This window comes from Ranitomeya variabilis, chromosome 1 (genome assembly GCF_051348905.1).
Source record: "Ranitomeya variabilis isolate aRanVar5 chromosome 1, aRanVar5.hap1, whole genome shotgun sequence".
Classification (NCBI taxonomy): domain Eukaryota; kingdom Metazoa; phylum Chordata; class Amphibia; order Anura; family Dendrobatidae; genus Ranitomeya; species Ranitomeya variabilis.
Genome location: NC_135232.1, coordinates 217,594,539 through 217,617,015, shown reverse-complemented (window position 1 = coordinate 217,617,015; position 22,477 = coordinate 217,594,539). Strand labels below are relative to the sequence as shown.

The window sequence follows — 22,477 nt, the reverse complement described above, 5'->3', positions numbered from 1 at the left end:
TATGTGATTTTATATAGTTGTTAGCTGTTACTTTTTCAGAGCTCAACTTTCCTACAGAACTTGTAATTACTAGGCAGTGCAGAGTTGAGCTGTGTTTGTTGCCTACTGCTGAGACATTAGTTATGCGAAACTGTAAATGCTACTCTATTGATTCATATGACAGAGGATTTTCTTCAGCCATATGGATCTATAGAGTAGAATCTGCGGTTTCCCATCACTGATACGTCACCACTGCAGCAAATACAACTCAGCTTTGCACTGCCTAGTAATTACATACCGTATTCCATTGTGGAGGATTGCAGGTGAGATGAGCTCTGCTGAAAATCTGTTAACAATGATGTAAAACCACACCCACAGCCAGTTATACGGATGTAGATGACAAACGATAATTTCGGTCAGGGTTCTGTACAGAAGCAGATAGTGCACTAAAGGTAGAATATGCTCTATGAGTGCTGTAATTAGAGCTATGATGGTATACAGCCAGCTTATAGACTGCACAATGAATGATTGACCAGAAGCACTGAAACTACACCAGGTTGTGTCCATTATCAGCTGGTAAACTGAGGATAAATAGAGCCTGGAGAGGACATGAGGCGGGATAATATGTGTAAAATATGGCAGATTTGAAAATGAATTAGATTGGCACAAATAAATACATATGTACATTATTATAAGACCACATTTTCATTTTATGAATAACCTGAACAGCTTTAAACATAGATAAAAAATAAACAAACATGCAACCATATGGACCTTTGACCTATCTAGCATTACATTTATTTCTCAATCTTCCCAAGTACTTATAGCTACAATTAAATAACGTGTTTTCTGTTCAGAAGACATTTATGTAAGTACCTTGTGACAGAGCTGGTTGCTGGGTAATCCCTTGACCAAGCTGATCCGTCAGCCACAGCTGCATGCGAATGAAAGGTTCTCTTCCTTTCTGGGTCAACTTACTCCAGGGTTTGGGTCTGGACAACATGTCACTCACACTGCCTTGAGATAATCCCAGGACCTGTGTTAAAACAGGGGTAAAACCTATTTTTGTAAATTCTGGGAATGTGCAGCAATCAACCTTTATACGCAACAAAGGATGGTGGTTAACTCCTTAAACTTGATATAATGTCAGGGATGTCATTTTACACATGTGTTTTTCAAAATTATTGTTTTAATAAAAATGCAGATATCTAACTGGAAAAAGCAGCTTTATAGTGGTATAGTCAATTTAAATTATTGGATAAATGTATGGTGCATCTCAGTAATCCTTTTAGACAGTGTTGATTCAGAACAAGAGATACATTTTACAACTGTTTTAACTCTTTCATTACCAATTTCACATGTTCTAAAATGCACTTCAAATTGAACTTATCAGTTCTGAAAAAAAAAAAAAACAGAATAAAGTTCCTGTATTTCATAAGACTCTTCTTAAAGAAGACCTTTCACCAAATGTTTCATGTTGAACTGAACACGGGATGTAATAGTGGCATCAGAGCTGAATAAAAGGTTTTATTCAGAGAAAATAGCAATCAAAAAATTAATTTCCAGTTATTGCCGTCAGATAGTTTTCACTGGAGACAGGTACTTCTTATCCCTGGATGATACTGACCAATCATAAGCAGGCGGCAACACAGAAACAAAAAGTACACATTCCACAATAGCTTAGAGAAGATTTCTCAGTGTATGAGATGTTTTCCAGACAGCCCTGATCTCCTGGTCTAACCTTGTGCTAACACCTATCAGATAAGATCCTTGTGATGAGAGAAACAGCACAGCTGAGTTTAACTGTGTCACATTACAAACCCTTACATCAGCTCTCTTAGAACTGCCTGCTCTGCTCTGTTCTTCCTCTACACTGCCTGTCCAGAGATGTGTCATTAATCACACTAATGTCTTTTGAGCACTGGGCAACTTGTAATCCCTCTGCAGTGATATCAGAGCAAGCTGTTCTGGGCATGCGCCGGCGCACTATGTCCCGGAACACAGCAAAATACTTCCGGGACATAGTGCGCCGGCGCATGCGCACTAATGCTTTTCGGCTTTGCCCGCAGTTGGGCAAAGCATACTGCGCGTGCGCAAGGCAAGATTGCCGTGTGCAGGCGTGTACTACGGAGGACACAGCATGAACATCAATCAAATATTGCGGCCAGCATACAGCCAGCGGGTAAGGAAAGGGTGAATCAAACGCCCGAAAACCCCGCCCATATGACCGCAAACCTGTCCCGCCAAATTCAGGTGACAGGTTCCCTTTAAGGAATTCTGCCAGCCTTTTTTTGTTTCAAGAACAAACGGAATTTGTGTCCAAAATCTATCCATCTGTATCCATTAATCAGGGTTCCATTATGTGTCTATTTTTAGAATAGAGTGAAAAAGCACATTGTGCAAACCTAAATATGGATACATAACAAATTCCATAATAATCAATGGAGCCTTTTTATTTCTCGGTTATGCAAGAAGCCTGTCAAACCAGCAACGCTATTTACCTGCAGATATAATTTTAATCTGCAGGTAAATAGTGTTTAAATCCTGTGTCGCTTGATTACTGGAGCAGCGTCTACACTGGATTTAAACACAATTTACCTGCAGAATACCACTATGTGAGCAGGTAAATAGATGAGTGTCAAAAGTTCGCTTTTTGACTGTTCCAAAAATAAAAAATGGAATGTTCAAAAGCAGGTGTGAACACAGTCAAAATCACTCACTACATACATACAAAGCCAGCAGCAGCCATTCCACATTAAGAAGGCTGTTAGGCCTCTTTCACACTTCCGTCTTTTGCCTCCCGTCGAAATCCGTCGAGTTTTGAAAAAACAGGATCCTGCAAATTTTTCTGCAGGATCCTGTATTTTCCCATAGACTTGTATTAGCGACGGATTGTGACAAATGGCCATCCATTGCATCCGTCGTGCACTGGATCCGTCGGAAAATCGCTCAGCGATGGGTTCTGCGCTGTTCGTCGTTGGCTATAATGGAAGCCGTCGCTGACCGTCAAACACAGGAATCCAGCGTCGTATCCCGTTTTTTTCTCTCTCTCTAGAATTTTGTACATTTAAATTCAGGTCCTACCACATTCGACGCATCCGTCTGGATGCGTTACATCCGTTTCACAATCTTTTCACGACCTCCATCGATACGTTGTGCCAACGCTTCATGACGGCCGTCTTAAGACGGAAATGTGAAACAGGCCTTACAGGGCATACTACTGTATTTCCAGCAAAGTGAAGGAGACTCTGAAGTCTTACGCTCATGTTGCTTGTTTATGACTTGCAGATTTGGTGCAGGTTTATATCTGCAGCACACCAATTCTTCCAGCTTTTTTGCCGCAAATTTCATTCATACTAATGAGTGGGAACATTTTTCAACCAAAACATGAGTATTATATGCTGTGTTTTTCCTGCCAAAAGATGCAGAATATACTGCCATAGTAAAGTGTTGCTGTATATTGTGAACGCCATCAAACAATCAAAGGTTCAAGTGCCCAAGGGGAAGGGGTCTAAAAAAATATGTAAAAAAAACTGTTTAAAACAGTATTTTAAAAAAAGGTAAAAACCTAAGAATTTAAATTGACCACATTTTCCTATTCTGTAAATAATAATAAAAAGGTTATTTGGTATGGCGGTAAAGGGGCCCTTCAATGAGCCCCTCAGTTGCTATGGCAACTCATTGGCACCCTGTGATTACATCATGATACAATTGACGTTCCAAGAAACCCACACATCGGTTACAGCAACTTATTGTATATATCTCTGAGAGATTGACAGCGGTGTCTAAATGGATAAAGAGGAGCAATTTGGAGCTAGCTCTGATCGCTGCTGTTAGAGGCAGGTGTTGGCTATATAATACAGTGGGCAACTGCCCTCCTGAGCCTGCTCAATATCTCCTTACCCAACGTGTGACGCACAAGTTGGGAAGGGGTTAAAAGTGTGATCTATCAAAAATGTTAATTATTTAACACCTTCAGTAAACGCCATCAAATATGTCAAAAGGCCAAAATTTAAGCTCACTACACCTCTCAAAAAATGCAACAAAAAATGAACAAAATGTCAAATGTACCTAGAAATGGTACCTGTACAGCTCTCCATGCCAAAAACAATTCCTCAAGCAGCTCCATCGACAGTAAAAAATTATTTTGAAACCGCTTTTGGTTTAAAAAAATAGTTACACAATCAATTTTTTTTCAAAGCTGTTTTTTTTTTTTTTTTTAAAAAAAGCCAGTAAGGTAAAGAAATAATAATTAAAAAAAAATTATACATATATATTGAATAGTGTTGTTCAAAATTACAGCACGTACCGCAAAAAAACAAGCCCTCGTATGGCTATGAGGATGGGAAAATAAAAATGTTATGGTTCTGGGAGATGTGAGAATAAAACTGGCTTTGATGGGAAGGAGTTAGTATGTGGAAGACAATATATAATATTCAATGGTTGCCCATTGTTCAAGAGTGTTTGTAAGGTTCTGATCATAAGTGAAAAATTACATGCAAACATTTGCTATGATTGGTGTTGTAACTCACAGCTGTTCCATAGTAATACCTTTTCGCCAAAGATCCTCTGGCAGATGCCATTTTTTGCCAATTTTTCCTTAACTTGTCTGGTCAAGTCCAATGTGTCCACTTCTCTGTACATATACAGCTCATACTGTTCTGGGGTGAGAGGAGGAACCGTAGGCTTGAGATTCCTAGGTACGTAGGCAGGGTAGTAGGAGAGCTGATTCATGTTCTGACCATCCTGACTTCCAGCCTCTGTTTTTATCTCCACTATCTTATGTGATTCTTCTCCATTGGATACTTCTTCCTCGTTCTGTGAAGTCTCAATATTCTCTACTTTCTTCCAAGGACGGCCATTTACCATACTAGAATAACTTGAAGATGATGAAGATAATGATGGGGACACAGAGGTAAATGGACGAGACAGAATATTTTTCTCAGACGCCCAGTGCTGATCGAAATATGACCCTGCGTCACCTATTTCGGACTTTACTTTGCGTATGATGCTTTGTACAAACGCTGCTGGAGACAGGACACTCAGGGGGGTCTGTGTGGAGCTTGTGCTGGTTAGGAGGCTGCCATCCTCCTGTTTAATGTAGACATGAGGTGCTCTGTGTGTGGGGGGAGACAGAATGGGGCGCTCATTTGGGGGTGTAGGAATGGACCGATGACTGCTGCCTGATTCTATCTCTAACAGTGCCTGTTTTTGTGCATGCATTTCTCTTCTTGCCTGCTCCAGAATATTCTTTATTGCGTCTTCAGAGCCGTTGCTGCTGCTGGCAGATGATGATAAAGGAGCACTTGAGCCTTTTGTTTCACCTGCATAAAGAAAAAAAATAATAATAATTAGCAATAAAGTAAAATCTAGAAAAAGTGGAAACAAAATGCTGATTTCTCTACACCCAGGTCAGTTCCCATGTCAATGGTTGAATTACATCATTTCTAAAAGAATTTGCCTACAGGAACATCAAAACACTGGTTTATAAAAAAAAAAAAAAGGGGAAATGATTCTTTAGAAAGTAGTAAATTGATTTATTATGTTCTATTCACAAGCGCGCTACTATCCATGCACAATGACTTCGCAAACAGAGGGTAATATCACTAGTGTCTGTAGCAAAGACAGCATTCATGCAAGGAGTCGTCTAGACAGGTTGCCTTGAATACAAAAAAATAAAAACATAAAAAATGTTTTCTGATGATCAGTTAAAAAAAAAGCACAGACAAAGTTAACTGCCTCTCGTCCTGGCTCCCTAAGATACTACATAATAGACAATTAGAAATTACATAAACAGGACAGGTATTGCAAGCGCAGATGGCATATACAATACAGGGCATCTGACATTGGAAGTGACAGTAGAAGACAACCACAAGTACACACGTGGTCAAAATTGCTGGTACCCCTCGTTTAATGACAGAAAAACCCACAATGGTCACAGAAATAACTTGAATCCGACAAAAGTAATAATAAATAGAAAATCTATGAAAATGAACAAATGAAAGTCAGACATTGTTTTTCAACCATGCTTCCACAGAATAACAAAAAAAAATAAAACTCATGAAATAGGCCTGGACAGAAATTATGGTGCCCTTAACTTAATATTTTGTTACACAACCTTTTGAAGGAATCACTGCAATCAAACGATTCCTGTAACTGTCAATGAGACTTCTGCACCTCTTTACAGGTATTTTGGCCCACTCCTCAAGAGCAAACTGCTCCAGTTGTCTCGAGTTTGAAGATTGCCTTTTCCAGACGGCATGTTTCAGCTCTTTGCAAAGATGCTCAATAGGATTTAGGTCAGGGCTCATAGAAGACGACTTCAGAATAGTCCAATGTTTTCCTTTTAGCCATTCTTGGGTGTTTTTAGCTGTGTGTTTTGGATCATTATCCTGTTGCAAGACCCATGACCTGCAACTGAGACCAAGCTTTCTGACACTGGGCAGCACATTTCTCTCTAGAATTCCATGATAGTCTTAAGATTTCATTGTACCCTGCACAGATTCTAGACACCCTGTGCCAGATGCAGCAAAGCATAACAGGACATAATAGAGCCTCCTCCATGTTTCACAGTAGGGACAGTGTTCTTTTCTTGATATGCTTAATTTTGCCGTCTGCGAACGCAGAGCTGATGTGCCTTGCCCAAAACTTCCATTTTTGTCTCATCTGTCCATAGGACATTCTCCCAAAAGCTTTGTGGCTTGTCAACATGTAGTTTGGCAAATTCCAGTCTGGCTTTTTTATGATTTTTTTCAACAATGGTGTCCTCCTTGGTCGTCTTCCATGAAGTCCACTTTGGCTCATACAACGACGGATGGTGCGATCTGACACTGATGTTCCTTGAGCTTGAAGTTCACCTTTAGGGTAAGTTCACACAGGGCGTTTTTACTGCTTTTTTTCTGCAGCAAAACCTGATCATCTTGGCAGGAAAGAAGCTGCGTCAAAAACGCAGGTTTAGGTGCGTTTTTTTTGTGTATTTGGTGCGTTTTTTGTTGTTGCGTTTTTTTCTTTGTCCAGGCTAATGTCCTTGGATTTTCAGCAGCAAAAACGCAGCAAATAATGATACCTGCATTTTTGCTGCGTTTTTTTCAACACCCATTCAAGTCAATGGGTGAAAAAACGCAGCAAAAACGCTGAAAGAAGTGACGTGCTCTATGTCAAAAAAACGCAGCAAAGCACAAAATACTGATCAAACAAAAAAACAACGTGTGTGCTTGAGATTTCTGATATCTCATAGGCTTTGCTGGTACTGTAAAAAGCAGCTGAAAATTAGCATAAAAAAACGCAGCAAAAACGTCCTGTGTGAACTTACCCTTAATCTGTTTAGAAGTTTTTCTAGGCTCTTTTGTTACCATTCGTATTATCCGTCTCCTTGATTTGTCATCAATTTTCCTCCTGTGGCCACATCCAGGGAGGTTGGCTACAGTCCCATGGATCTTAAATTTCTGAATAATATGTGCAACTGTAGTCACAGGAACATCAAGCTGCTTGGAGATGGTCTTATAACTTTTACCTTTAACATAATTTTGGTTCTAATCTCCTGAGACAACTCTTTCCTTCGCTTCCTCTGGTCCATTTTGAGTGTGACACACACCATGTCACCAAACAGCACAGTAAGTATCTGTAGCCCTATATACAGGCCCACTCACTGATTCCAAGATTGTAGACACCTGTGATGCTAGCTAGTGGACACACCGTGATTTAACATGTCCCTTTTGTCACATTATTTTCAGGGGTACCATCGTTTCTGTCCAGGCCTATTTCATGAGTTTTATTTTTTTTTTTTAATTCTGTAGAAGCATGGTTGAAAAGCAATGACTGACTTTTATTTGTTTATTTTCATAGATCTTTTATTTATTATTACTTCTGTGACCATTGTGGGTTTTTCTGTCATTAAACGAGGGGTACCAACAATTTTGATCACGTGTGTATGTGCAACAAGAGAAGGGCAATACAATTCCCTGACACTGCCCTTCAACCACCATCAACAATCAGGAAGTTTTCCTGAACAACCCATTAATATGTAAACCTCTGCCAATGAATATACTGTTGTCAGAATTCTTGTGTTTGTGCACTACCAAAGCAATAAACCTAATGTGTTGAAATGGGTATAAGACTGAATATCTGACTACAGATTGCTATTATGACTCATTGTAAAGTGAAGCAAAAAATCAAAAACTGTTAATGACAATGTCATGAAATTACTCCAAGCGTTTCCTATAGTAACAAAGTATACAAATGGACAGTAGGTGGCAGTATCAGTACATTTGTGGCTCTGCAGGCTAAATTCTGCTTCTAAAAGCAAAACTAACCTTAACATACAGAGCCAGGTTCTGTGCAGAGTGCTGAAATCATTAAAGGGCTTGTCCAGGCTTGGGACAAAAGTCTGTAGTCACAGTATGTGATCTCAGACCGCTAACTCATGGAATCAAGGTAGAGATATGCACACTGTTGCAATTCCCGATACAAACGTCACCACATGTATGCGATTTGCTAGTTTGCAGTCACAAGCAGGCTAAACTCATACGGTTTCTCTCAATAAACGTCGATTGAGTCTAGTTGGCTCGGGATTACCCACCCCAGAAAATCCCCCTGAAGAGTTATTGCTAAAATCATTATGTGGTGTCAGTTTTCTGCACATAGAGAAATAATCATATGTGCTAATACAGGGTGGGCCATTTATATGGATACACCTAAATAAAATGGGAATTTTTGCTTTCCCGTGCGGTCGGCGGGCACATCAAAATGCCGCTGTTAGAATCTGTTTTGTTTTGACCATCCGCCATCTTGTTGTGGTTTTCTGGCTGTGGTCTTTTTCCCCTGGTGCTGGGTTGCCTTAGGTCAGGTGATTGTATCACCCTTTATTAGCCAGCACCTGCCTCCCAGTCCTTGCTGGACAACAGTGTTAATCCGCTAGAGTTCTGGCTAGGTGCTTTGATAGCTTTCTGTGTTTGATATTGTGCAGTTCTGGGATCTCTGGTTCTGCTATCCTTAGTTTCTGTTTTCAGTTGGTTTCTGCAGCCTTCTCTGTGTTTCCTATTAGGAGTTGACCTGTTTTTATGCCCAGTCCTTAGATCTTTCAGGGACCTCCTTCCCCCTATTTATAGGTCTTCGCTGAGATTAACCTAGGATCGTTGGTGGGTCTATTCGCAAGGAATGGGTCGCGCACTCCATCGGAGGATATTAGCCTAGTCTAAGTATGCAGGACGACGCAGGACGCATGCGGAGGTAGGCGGAGCGTAGGCAGAGCTTAAGGGAGGAAGTACGCAGCCATACGCAGATCAGCCATACACAGATTAGCCATACACAGACCAGCCACACGCAAGTGTGATCCCGGCCTAAGTGCAGAAAAGCAGCAAAAGTGCTGCTTTCAGTTTTTGCAACATTTTTTTGGTTAAAAAAATGCAGGTACAGCAGGATGTGAAACCCATTTATTTATTTGTATGACTTTCCCAAGTTTAAACCATAATGTAGTCGCATGAGTAGTATTAGTACAGCTTAAGTAAATTAGTGATATGTGTAAAAGTAAACAATGTGTGAACAATGTGTTAATTAAACAATGCTCTACCAATTCAACTGCACCCACTGTTTTTACCGTTGCAATTATGTACTTTTTCATGAACTCAAGTAACCTTAGTTCACGACTGTGCTTCATACCTGAATCCAGCTGTTTTGTTCAGAATAGTCACTATTTTTTCAGACATTTTTTCCCCGAACTAATTTGATCACATTGCCCTTTTTTCAAAAAATGTTTTATGGTTTCACATATGTCTTGCATCTTGCATTCATGGCCTAATACCTTGTATTGTTCACACTTGCCAGGTGGAAAAATAGCCTAACTTTGGAATCCTGAAAAATACAGCATAAAAGACACTAAAGACGCACCAAAAAAAGCAGCAAAAAAGGCAGCAAAACTTGTGTTTGGACTGCAGCTTTTCTTTTACTGCCAAGAGATCATATTTTGGTTGCGGAAAAAAGCAGTTGAAAAGCAATGTGTGAACATAGCCTAAAGTGTCAAATTGTGCAGTCAAAAGACAAATATAGTCCCCATTAGGGTTGAGCGAAACGGATCGGACAAATTCAAAAATCGCCGACTTTCGGCAAAGTCTGGTTTCATGAAACTCGGCCCGATCCTAGTGTGGGATCGGCCATGAGGTCGGCGATCTTCGTGCCAAAGTCGCATTTCATATGACACGTTCAGCGCCATTTTTCAGCCAATGAAGGAGGATGCAGAGTGTGGGCAGCGTGATGACATAGGTCTCAGTCCCCACCATCTTAGAGAAGGGCATGACAGTGATTGGCTTGCTTTCTGCGGCGTCACAGGGGCTATAAAGGGGCGTGCACGCCGACCGCCATCTTACTTCTGCCGATCTGAGCATAGGGAGAGGTTGCTGCAGCTTCGTCAGAAGCAGGGATATAGTTAGGGAGGGAAGATTAACCCCCAAACCGCTTGTGCTGTAGCGATTTCCACTGTCCAACACCACCTTTTTTTTGCAGGGACAGTGGAGGGTATATTTTTGTGCATCAGCTCTGTAGCTTATTAGGCTGCCTTATAAGGCTCCCTGATAGCTGCATTGCTGTTTGCACGCTGCTGTGCAAACCAACTGCTTTTTTAAAAGCAAAAATCCTGTTGCTCCTTTCTGCACAGTTATCTTGTTTATTTGTCTACACTTTTGTGTGCAGCAGTCCTTTGTATTGCTGCCATACTTGTCCTGAGATCATTGTAGGGAGACTGAAATTGTAATACAGTCCTTGTATTTTTTCATATATCTTTTAGCCACTTTCTGCCACTTACATTGTGTTGTGTTATACATTGGGCCTGAGTTTTGGTGCAGTCTCCCCCCATAAAAAGGGAGATTCAAATTGTCACAAAGTGGATATACGTCAGTTCTGTTAGTTTGTCGTATATCAGCCAGCCACGTTCTGCCACTTACATTGTGTTGTGTTATACACTGGGCCTGAGTTTTGGTGCAGTCTCCCCCCCAAAAAAGGGAGATTCAAATTGTCACAAAGTGGATATACGTCAGTTCTGTTAGTTTGTCGTATATCAGCCAGCCACCTTCTGCCACTTACATTGTGTTGTGTTATACACTGGGCCTGAGTTTTGGTGCAGTCTGCCCCCCAAAAAAGGGAGATTCAAATTGTCACAAAGTGGATATACGTCAGTTCTGTTAGTTTGTCGTATATCAGCCAGCCACGTTCTGCCACTTACATTGTGTTGTGTTATACACTGGGCCTGAGTTGCGGTGCAGTCTCCCCAAAATAAAAAGGAGATTCAAATTGTTACAAAGTGGATATACGTCAGTTCTGTTAGTTTGTCATATATCAGCCAGCCACGTTCTGCAACATACATTGTGTTGTGTTATACACTGGGCCTGAGTTTTGGTGCAGTCTCCCCCCCAAAAAAGGGAGATTCAAATGGTCACAAAGTGGATATACGTCAATTCTGTTAGTTTGTCGTATATCAGCCAGCCACGTTCTGACACTTACATTGTGTTGTGTTATACACTGGGCCTGAGTTTTGGTGCAGTCTCCCAAAAATAAAAGGGAGATTTAAATTCTCAACAAGTTTATATACACCTTCTACCTTGTTTTACAGTACCATATAACGGTTGTTATTTTGGTTAGATTTTCCCAAAAATGAGGAAGTCTGGTGGAAGAGGCCTTGGGCGGTCGTTGCCAGCTGGTACTGATGGTGGTGGAGCATCTGGTGGTAGTGGGAAAAGCAAAATAGCACCTAAGGCTGGAGGTGTTGAGCCAGCGTCATCGTCTGGCTACACAAGGCCTCGAAGGCTCCCTTATCTTGGAGTAGGAAAACCGCTTTTAAAGCCGGAGCAGCAGAAAAAGTTTTGGCTTTCCTTGCTGACTCGGCCTCTAGCTCTTTCGCCTCCTCTTCAGAAAGTTCCAAATATAAAAGCAGCGAGTCGTCAGTGGATGCTCCTGGTCAGGAACAAGACGTTTCCTTGTGTCCTTCACCCAAACCAGAAGTGAAGGATGCGTCAGGCGACACTACAGGTTACTCCATGGAGCTCTTTACACATACCGTGCCTGGGTTAGAAAGGGAAATTGTTAACTGCCCATTACAAGATGAATCGGACATGGAGTGCACTGATGCACAGCCACAGCTAGATTATTATGCTGTTCCATTGACTCAGATCACTACATTGCCCTCGCAGTGTACTTAGCCAGAATCTGACCCTGATGAGAGTATGGTGCCCCGTCCCGAACGCCATAGCACCTTACACGGTGACACAGAGGAAGGTGCACATGACATTGAAGAGGAGGTGATAGATGACCCAGTTGTTGACCCAGATTGGCAGCCATTGGGGGAAGAGGGTGCCGCTGCCAGTAGCTCAGAAGCGTAGGGGGATGATCCGCAGCAGCCATCTATATCGCAACAGCTGTCATCTGGCAGGCCCGTATCAGGCCAAAAACGTGTGTCAAAAACAAAAACAGTTTTAGGACAGCGTGGCCATCCGGTAAAAGTAGCACAGCGTGCAATGCCTGAAAAGGTATTCGATAGTAGGAAGAGTGCAGTGTGGCAATTTTTTATCCAAGATCCGAATGATCAGTCAAAAGTTATCTGTAAGAAATGCTCAAAGACCTTTAGCAGAGGGAAGAATCTTCAAAATTTAAATACAACGTGCATGCGTAGACATTTAACCAGCATGCACTTGCAAGCCTGGACTAACTACCAAACGTCACGTACCGTTGTTGCACCTGCTCAGAATGAAGGTAGTCAGCAATGCTACATTGTTTCCCTCACTGTAAGCCCACCAGTTAGGACACCTCCAGCAGCAAATGTGGAGGTATCGTCGCAAGGCCAAAGCAGTCAGGGAATCACAAGGTTATTGGTAGGAAACACTGTATGTAGGCCAACATCAAGAATACCATCATCAACCCTCTCTCAATCCGCCATGTCCACCACCACCACCACCACTGCTAGTTACACCATATGCAGCTCTCCAGTCTAGCTCACCCTACAAGAGACTCTCATTAGGAAAAGAAAGTACTCATCCTCTCATCCACATACACAGGGTTTGAACGCCCACATTGCTATACTAATCTCATTAGAGATGATGCCCTACCGGTTGGTTGAAAGCGAAGCTTTCAAAGACCTGATGGCCTAAGCAGTACCACGCTATGACCTACCCAGTCGGCACTTCTTTGCGAGAAAAGCCATCCCAGCCCTCCACCAGCATGTTAAAGACCGCATTGTCCATGCACTGAGGCAATCGGTCAGTGGAAAGGTGCACCTCACAACAGATGCATGGACCAGTAGGCATGGCCAGGGACGTTACGTGTCCATCACGGCGCACTGGGTTAATGTGGTGGATGCAGGGTCCACAGGGGACAGCCATAGTGGGACAGTTCTGCCTAGCCCACGGTCTAAGAAACAGTTGGCTGCAGGCGTTCGCCACCCCTCCTCCTCCTCCAGAAGCAAAAGCTCGTCCACAGAGCGCAGTCGCACGACCACTCCATCCGCATCTGCCAGTGTTGCACATGAGGTGTCCCATTATCGAACAGCTAGTTGTAAGCGTCAGCAGGCTGTGTTACAAATGAAGTGTTTGGGCGACAACAGACACACCGCGGAAGTACTGGCCAAGTACTTGCAGCAATTAACTCAGTCATGGCTGGGCAATGTACATCTTGAGGCAGGCAAGGTAGTCAGTGATAACAGAAGGAATTTTATGGCTGCCATAGCCCTTTCAGAACTGAAACACATACCTTGCCTGGCTCACATCTTGAACCTGGTGGTGCAGTGCTTCCTGAAAAATTATCCGGGGTTACCAGCCCTGCTCCTGAAGGTGCGAAGACTTTGCTCGCACATCCGCCGGTCGCCCGTACACTCCAGCCGTATGCTGAACCATCAGCGATCGCTGAATCTTCCCCAGCACCGCCTAATAATCGACGTTGCAACAAGGTGGAACTCCACACTGCACATGCTTCAGAGGCTGTGCGAACAGAGGCGTGCTGTAATTTATTTGTGGGAGGATACACATACACGGGCAGGCACTTGGATGGCAGACATGGAGTTGTCTGGTGTGCAGTGGTCGAAGCTACAAGACCTCAGTCAAGTCCTTCAGTGTTTTGAGGAATGCACATGGCTGGTAAGTGCAGACGACGCCATCATAAGCATGAGCATCCCACTAATGCGTCTGCTGATGCAAAGTTTGACGCACATTAAGGAGCAGGCATCTGCAGGCGAGGAGGAGGGAAGCCTTGATGACAATCAGCCATTTTCTGCTCAGGGAACTCTCCTGGACGAGGTGGCGGACGAAGAGGAGGAGGAGGAGGATGATGATGGGGATGAATATTTATGGGAGGAGGATGCTTCTCAGGGGGCAATAGAAACTGGTGGCGTTGCAAGGTCAGGTACAGGGTTTTTGCGGGACACAAGTGATGTTGATTTGCAAGAAAGTGCTCCTCAACCCAGCACAAGCAGTGAATTGACACCTGGAACATTGGCCCACATGGCTGAGTATGCCTTGCGTATCCTAAAAAGGGACCCCCGCATTATCAAAATGATGACCGATGACGATTACTGGTTGGCCTGCCTCCTGGATCCACCATATAAAGGAAAATTACAAAATATCATGCCACATGAGAACCTTGAGCAAATATTGGCTACCAAACAAGCAACTCTTGTAGACCGTTTGGTTCAGGCATTCCCAGCACACAGCGGCGGTGATGGTTCTCACATGAGCCGTAGGGGGCAACATGGCAGAGGTGTTAGAGGGGCACAAATCCAAAGTGGCGATGCACAGATGGGCTTTATGACCAGGTTGTGGAGTGATTTCGCAATGACAGCTGACACGACAGGTACTGCTGCATCGATTCAAAGTGACAGGAGACAGCATTCTCCAGTAGGGTTGAGCGACTTTTGCTTTTTTAGGATCGAATTGGGTTTTGTGAAACCCGACCTTCTCGAAAGTCGGATCGCGTGAAATCGGCCGATTCTACTGTAAAGTCGGGTTTCGGACCGGAACGCGAAACCCAATGCAAGTCAATGTGGATTATATCTCTCTCTCTCTCTCTCCCCCCTCTCTCTCTCTCCTCTGTGCAAAGCATATGTTGTGTTTGACTGCGGAAATCACTGCAGCCCAAACGGTAATATGGCTCTATGACGCCGCAGAAACCAGGCCGGAACCTATGTCATCACGCTGCCCACACTCCTTAATTGGCTGAAAAAATGGCGGGGAAGGCGTAATACAAAACGCGACTTTGGCGCCAAGATCGCCGACCACGTGGCCGATCCCACGCTGGAGTCGGGTCGGGTTTCATGAAACCCGACTTTGCCAAAAGTCGGCGACTTTTGAAAATGAACAATCCGTTTCGCTCAACCCTATTCTCCAGTATGGTTACGAGCTACTTTTCCTCCTGTTGTGAATTTGGTTTTTGGGCTCCCCCGGTGGTCGCTGGTGGTACTGGACTTGTGTGCTTCACTTTCTCTGTTCACCTGTTTCCATCAGGATGTGGGAGTATCCTATTTAGCCTTGCTGCTCAGTTATTCTAGTGCCGGCCATCAATGTAACCAGAGCCTTTCTGTTGCATGTTCCTGCTTCTAGACTACTATCAGCTAAGTTGGACTCTTAGTCCTAAGTTTGTTTGCATTTTTGTTCCAGTTCACAGTTATGTTATGTTTCTGTAGCTGGAAGCTCTTGTGGGCCGAAATTACCACTCCGGTGTCATGAGTTGACACATGAGTCTTAAAGTAATTTCTGGATGGTATTTTAATAGGGTTTTCAGCTGACCGTGAAGTTCCCTATTGTATCTTCTTACTATCTAGTAAGCGGACCTCGCTTTGCTGAACCTATCTTCATACTGCGTATGTCTTTTCCTCTGAACTCACCGTCAATATATGTGGGGGGCTTCTGTCTCCTTTTTGGGAGAATTTCCCTAGAGGTAAGCCAGGTCTGTTTTTTCCTCTATTAGGGTTAGTTAGTTCTCCGGCTGGCGCTGGGCGTCTAGGGATAAAACGTAGGTACGTCACCCGGCCACTGTTAGTTGTGTGGTAGGTTTAGCTCACGGTCAGCTCGAGATTCCATCACCCAAGAGCTAGTCTGTTATTTAAGTTCTCTGACGTTCCCTTGCCATTGGGAACCATGACAGTATGGCCGGCCAAGGGTTAAAACCGTTGGCAGAAGAAAGGAGAGAAAAAGAAGTCTGCAGATTTTTTTTTTTTCCTTCTGAGCTTGCTCTATAGTTTACTTAGTTGCATTTCTGCTCTAATTGCAGCCTTTGCCTCTCTTTCTCCTTCTAATCCTTGAATGGCTCTGATCTCACCTGATTAAAATGGATCCTCAGAGTTTGGCTACAGGTTTGAATAATCTTGCTACGAAGGTTCAAAATTTACAGAATTTAGTTATTCATGCTCCTATATCTGAACCTAGAATTCCTATACCAGAATTTTTCTCCGGGGATAGATCTCGTTTCCTGAATTTCAAATATAATTGTAAATTATTTCTTTCCCTGAGATCTCGCTCCGCTGGAGATCCCGCACAGCAGGTTAGGATAGTAATTTCCTTGCTGCGGGGTGACCCTCAAGACTGGGCATTTGCATTGGCACCCGGGGATCCTGCGTTGCTCAATGTGGATGCGTTTTTTCTGGCTTTAGGGTTGCTTTATGAGGAACCTAATTTAGAGATTCAGGCTGAAAAAACCTTGATGGCCCTATCTCAAGGGCAAGATGAAGCTGAAATATACTGCCAAAAATTTCATAAATGGTCTGTGCTTACTCAGTGGAATGAGTGCGCCCTGGCGGCGAATTTCAGAGAGGGTCTCTCTGATGCCATTAAAGATGTTATGGTGGGGTTCCCTGCACCTACAGGTCTGAATGAGTCCATGACAATGGCTATTCAGATTGATCGGCGTTTGCGGGAGCGCAAACCTGTGCACCATTTGGCGGTGTCTTCTGAGAAGGCTCCAGAAAATATGCAATGTGATAGAATTCTGTCCAGAAGCGAACGGCAGAATTTTAGGCGAAAAAATGGGTTGTGCTTCTATTGTGGTGATTCAACTCATGTTATATCAGCATGCTCTAAACGTACAAAAAAGGTTGATAAGTCTATTTCAATTGGCACTTTACAGTCTAAGTTTATTTTGTCTGTGACCTTGATTTGTTCATTATCGTCAATTACCGCGGATGCCTATGTCGACTCTGGCGCCGCTTTGAGTCTCATGGATTGGTCCTTTGCCAGGCGCTGTGGGTTTGATCTAGAGCCTCTGGAAGTTCCTATACCTCTGAAGGGTATTGACTCTACACCATTGGCTAGTAATAAACCACAATACTGGACACAAGTGACTATGCGTATGAATCCAGACCATCAGGAGACGATTCGCTTCCTTGTGTTGTACAATCTACATGATGTTTTGGTGCTCGGATTGCCATGGTTACAATCTCATAACCCAGTTCTTGACTGGAAAGCAATGTCTGTGTTAAGCTGGGGATGTCAGGGGGCTCATGGGGACGTACCTTTGGTTTCCATTTCGTCATCTATTCCCTCTGAGATTCCGGAATTTTTATCTGATTATCGTGATGTTTTTGAGGAGCCTAAGCTTAGTTCACTACCTCCTCACAGAGATTGCGATTGTACCATAGATCTGATTCCGGGCAGTAAATTTCCAAAGGGTCGTTTATTTAATCTATCTGTACCTGAACATGCTGCTATGCGAGAATATATTAAGGAGTCCCTGGAAAAGGGACATATTCGTCCTTCTTCATCTCCCTTAGGAGCCGGTTTTTTCTTTGTATCTAAAAAGGATGGCTCTTTGAGGCCGTGTATTGATTATCGACTCTTGAATAAAATTACAGTCAGATATCAGTATCCTCTGCCACTGCTGACTGATTTGTTTGCTCGAATAAAAGGGGCTAAGTGGTTCTCTAAGATTGATCTCCGTGGGGCGTATAATTTGGTGCGAATTAAGCAGGGGGATGAGTGGAAAACCGCATTTAATACGCCCGAGGGCCATTTTGAGTATTTAGTAATGCCTTTTGGTCTTTCAAATGCCCCTTCAGTCTTTCAGTCCTTTATGCATGACATTTTCCGGGAATATTTGGATAAATTCATGATCGTGTATCTGGATGATATTTTGATTTTTTCGGATGACTGGGATTCTCATGTCCAACAGGTCAGGAGGGTTTTTCAGGTTTTGCGGGCTAATTCCTTGTGTGTGAAGGGTTCTAAGTGTATTTTTGGGGTTCAAAAGATTTCTTTTTTGGGGTACATTTTTCCCCCCTCTTCCATCGAGATGGATCCTGTCAAGGTTCGGGCTATTTGTGATTGGACGCAACCTTCTTCGCTTAAGAGCCTTCAGAAATTTTTGGGCTTTGCTAATTTTTATCGTCGATTTATAACTGGTTTTTCTGATGTTGCTAAACCTTTGACTGATTTGACCAAAAAGGGTGCTGATGTTGCTGATTGGTCCCCTGCTGCTGTGGAGGCCTTTCGGGAGCTTAAGCGCCGCTTTTCTTCCGCCCCTGTGTTGCGTCAGCCTGATGTTACTCTTCCTTTTCAGGTTGAGGTCGATGCTTCCGAGATCGGAGCTGGGGCGGTCTTGTCGCAGAAAAGTTCCGATTGCTCCGTGATGAGACCTTGTGCGTTCTTTTCTCGAAAATTTTCGCCTGCCGAGCGAAATTATGATATTGGTAATCGGGAGCTTTTGGCTATGAAGTGGGCTTTTGAGGAGTGGCGTCATTGGCTTGAGGGGGCTAGACATCAGGTGGTGGTATTGACCGATCACAAGAATTTGATTTATCTTGAGTCTGCCAGGCGCCTGAATCCTAGACAGGCGCGCTGGTCGTTGTTTTTCTCTCGGTTTAATTTTGTGGTCTCATACTTACCAGGTTCTAAAAATGTGAAGGCGGATGCCCTTTCTAGGAGTTTTGAGCCTGATTTCCCTGGTGATTCTGAACCTACAGGTATCCTTAAGGATGGGGTGATATTATCTGCTGTTTCCCCAGACCTGCGACGGGCTTTGCAGGAGTTTCAGGCGGATAGACCTGATCGTTGCCCGCCTGGTAGACTGTTTGTTCCTGATGATTGGACCAGTAGAGTCATCTCGGAGGTTCATTCTTCTGCGTTGGCAGGTCATCCCGGGATCTTTGGTACCAGGGATTTGGTGGCTAGGTCCTTCTGGTGGCCTTCTCTGTCTCGAGATGTACGAGTTTTTGTGCAGTCTTGTGATGTTTGTGCTCGGGCCAAACCTTGTTGTTCTCGGGCTAGCGGATTGTTGTTATCTTTGCCTATTCCAAAGAGGCCTTGGACTCACATCTCTATGGATTTTATTTCTGATCTCCCTGTTTCTCAGAAAATGTCTGTCATCTGGGTGGTGTGTGACCGTTTTTCAAAGATGGTTCATTTGGTGCCCTTGCCTAAGTTGCCGTCCTCTTCCGAGTTGGTTCCTCTGTTTTTTCAAAATGTGGTTCGCTTGCATGGTATTCCGGAGAATATCGTTTCTGACAGGGGGACCCAGTTCGTATCTAGATTTTGGCGGGCGTTCTGTGCTAGGATGGGCATTGATTTGTCTTTTTCGTCTGCGTTCCATCCTCAGACTAATGGCCAGACTGAGCGAACTAATCAGACCTTGGAGACTTATTTGAGGTGTTTTGTGTCTGCGGATCAGGATGACTGGGTTGCCTTTTTGCCGTTGGCGGAGTTTGCCCTCAATAATCGGGCTAGTTCTGCCACTTTGGTTTCTCCTTTTTTTTGCAATTCGGGGTTTCATCCTCGCTTTTCTTCTGGTCAGGTGGAGTCTTCGGATTGTCCTGGAGTGGATACTGTGGTGGATAGGTTGCATCGGATTTGGGGACAGGTGGTGGACAATTTGGAGTTGTCCCAGGAGAAGACTCGGCATTTTGCTAACCGCCGTCGTCGTGTTGGTCCTCGTCTTCGTGTTGGGGACTTGGTGTGGTTGTCTTCTCGTTTTGTCCCTATGAGGGTTTCTTCTCCTAAGTTTAAGCCTCGGTTCATCGGCCCGTATAAGATTTTGGAGATTCTTAACCCTGTGTCCTTTCGATTGGACCTCCCGGCATCTTTTTCTATCCATAATGTCTTCCATCGGTCATTATTGCGCAGGTATGAGGTACCGGTTGTGCCTTCCGTTGAGCCTCCCGCTCCAGTGTTGGTTGAGGGTGAATTGGAGTACGTTGTGGAGAAGATCTTGGACTCCCGTGTTTCCAGACGGAAACTTCAGTATCTGGTCAAGTGGAAGGGCTACGGTCAGGAGGATAATTCTTGGGTGACAGCCTCTGATGTTCATGCCTCTGATTTGGTCCGTGCCTTTCATAGGGCTCATCCTGATCGCCCTGTTGGTTCTTGTGAGGGTTCGGTGCCCCCTCCTTGAGGGGGGGGTACTGTTGTGAATTTGGTTTTTGGGCTCCCCCGGTGGTCACTGGTGGTACTGGACTTGTGTGCTTCACTTTCTCTGTTCACCTGTTTCCATCAGGATGTGGGAGTATCCTATTTAGCCTTGCTGCTCAGTTATTCTAGTGCCGGCCATCAATGTAACCAGAGCCTTTCTGTTGCATGTTCCTGCTTCTAGACTACTATCAGCTAAGTTGGACTCTTAGTCCTAAGTTTGTTTGCATTTTTGTTCCAGTTCACAGTTATGTTATGTTTCTGTAGCTGGAAGCTCTTGTGGGCCGAAATTACCACTCCGGTGTCATGAGTTGACACATGAGTCTTAAAGTAATTTCTGGATGGTATTTTAATAGGGTTTTCAGCTGACCGTGAAGTTCCCTATTGTATCTTCTTACTATCTAGTAAGCGGACCTCGCTTTGCTGAACCTATCTTCATACTGCGTATGTCTTTTCCTCTGAACTCACCGTCAATATATGTGGGGGGCTTCTGTCTCCTTTTTGGGGGAATTTCCCTAGAGGTAAGCCAGGTCTGCTTTTTCCTCTATTAGGGTTAGTTAGTTCTCCGGCTGGCGCTGGGCGTCTAGGGATAAAACGTAGGTACGTCACCCGGCCACTGTTAGTTGTGTGGTAGGTTTAGCTCACGGTCAGCTCGAGATTCCATCACCCAAGAGCTAGTCTGTTATTTAAGTTCTCTGACGTTCCCTTGCCATTGGGAACCATGACATCCTCCCTTATCGATGTTCTCCCTCACAGGTCATTCCCCTTTGATTACAGGGCATCTAAAATAGACACCTGGCCTGAATTGGCAGAATATGCATTACAGGAGCTCGCTTGCCCTGCTGCTAGTGTGCTATCAGAAAGAGTCTTCAGTGCTGCGGGTTCAATACTGACCGAAAAAAGGACACGTCTGGCTACTCGAAATGTTGATGATCTAACCTTCATTAAAATGAACCAATCATGGATTTCAAATTATTTGGCCCCACCTTCCCCTGCTGACACGTAGCTTGCCTGAAAAATTTCTTGCTTTTGGCCTCCTCTTACTGACTGCTCCAATTCCTCCATTTGCAGCTGCTGAATGTCCACCATAGGCCATTTCTATACCTCCCTAAATGGGCTGACTCCCCCCACAGGGCCGTGGTCACCACCTGGTGCAAGCACCCGTGCGAGTGCCGTTTGCCTGGACAGGTGGGTGTGCCCACTCTTGGGCGACGGCACTGGCACAGTGTCAGGGAGAGACTAGGTGAGCGAGAGCTAATAACCCGGGCCCCTGCAATTTCCCTAAGACTAGGGAAATCCTGACTGACTACCTGAAGTTTACACTGATGGTGTGCATGTTCAGGCCTCGAACCTCACCCTAACTCCTGAGCTCAGCCCTAGGCTGAAACCTCCACCCACCACCCAGTGAAGAGGTAATACTTAAATACCCACAGATAGCACAGACAAGGATAAAGGAAAATATACACCACGCCGCAGACACTCAGGAATCTATATATATAATTGTCTAAGGGTTTTTCCGTCTGTCTGTCTGTCTGTCTGTCTGTCTGTCTGTCCTGGAAATCCCGCGTCTCTGATTGGTCGAGGCCGCCAGGCCTCGACCAATCAGAGACGGGCACAGCATGGCGACGATGATGTCATAATGGAAATCCCGCGTCTCTGATTGGCGGCCTCGACCAATCAGCGACGGGCACACTATCGACGTAGATGTCATAATGGTTGCCATGGCGACGATGATGTCATAAAGGTTGCCTCGACCAATCAGCGATGGGCACAGTCTGCCGCGAATTCTGGAATCATCATTGTCCATATACTACGGGGACATGCATATTCTAGAATACCCGATGCGTTAGAATCGGGCCACAGTCTAGTACACTATAAATGTGCAGGGCAAAATAAACACAAATATAGGAAGGAGTAAATAAGACGAAGGAATACACACCACCAGCAACGAATCTCCAACCACCAGCTCTCCACTCCAGACCGAGATAACAACGCAAGACAGAAGCTATAATCGGCGACGCCCAATGATCAGGAGAACTATTTAAAGGCCATGGAAATGGCCCAGGTTCCAATGTGAGGATCAGGTAAATTAACCCCTGAACAGCTAGACAAAATCTAGCAGACGCCAATGAGTAAAT

At 44.1% G+C, this 22,477-nt stretch overlaps 1 protein-coding gene across 1 annotated transcript in view; it reads right to left on the bottom strand.

Annotated features, from left to right (window-relative positions):
- The window catches only part of CUX2 (cut like homeobox 2), a 643,055-nt gene that overhangs the window by 25,498 nt on the left and 595,080 nt on the right, over positions 1–22,477 (bottom strand). Inside the window, exons 17-18 of the mRNA XM_077292557.1 lie at positions 4,531–5,303; positions 856–1,015 (exon numbers count right to left, since the gene is read on the bottom strand). Coding sequence (XP_077148672.1) covers positions 856–1,015; positions 4,531–5,303 — 933 coding nt within the window. The remainder of the gene's footprint in view (positions 1–855; positions 1,016–4,530; positions 5,304–22,477) is intronic.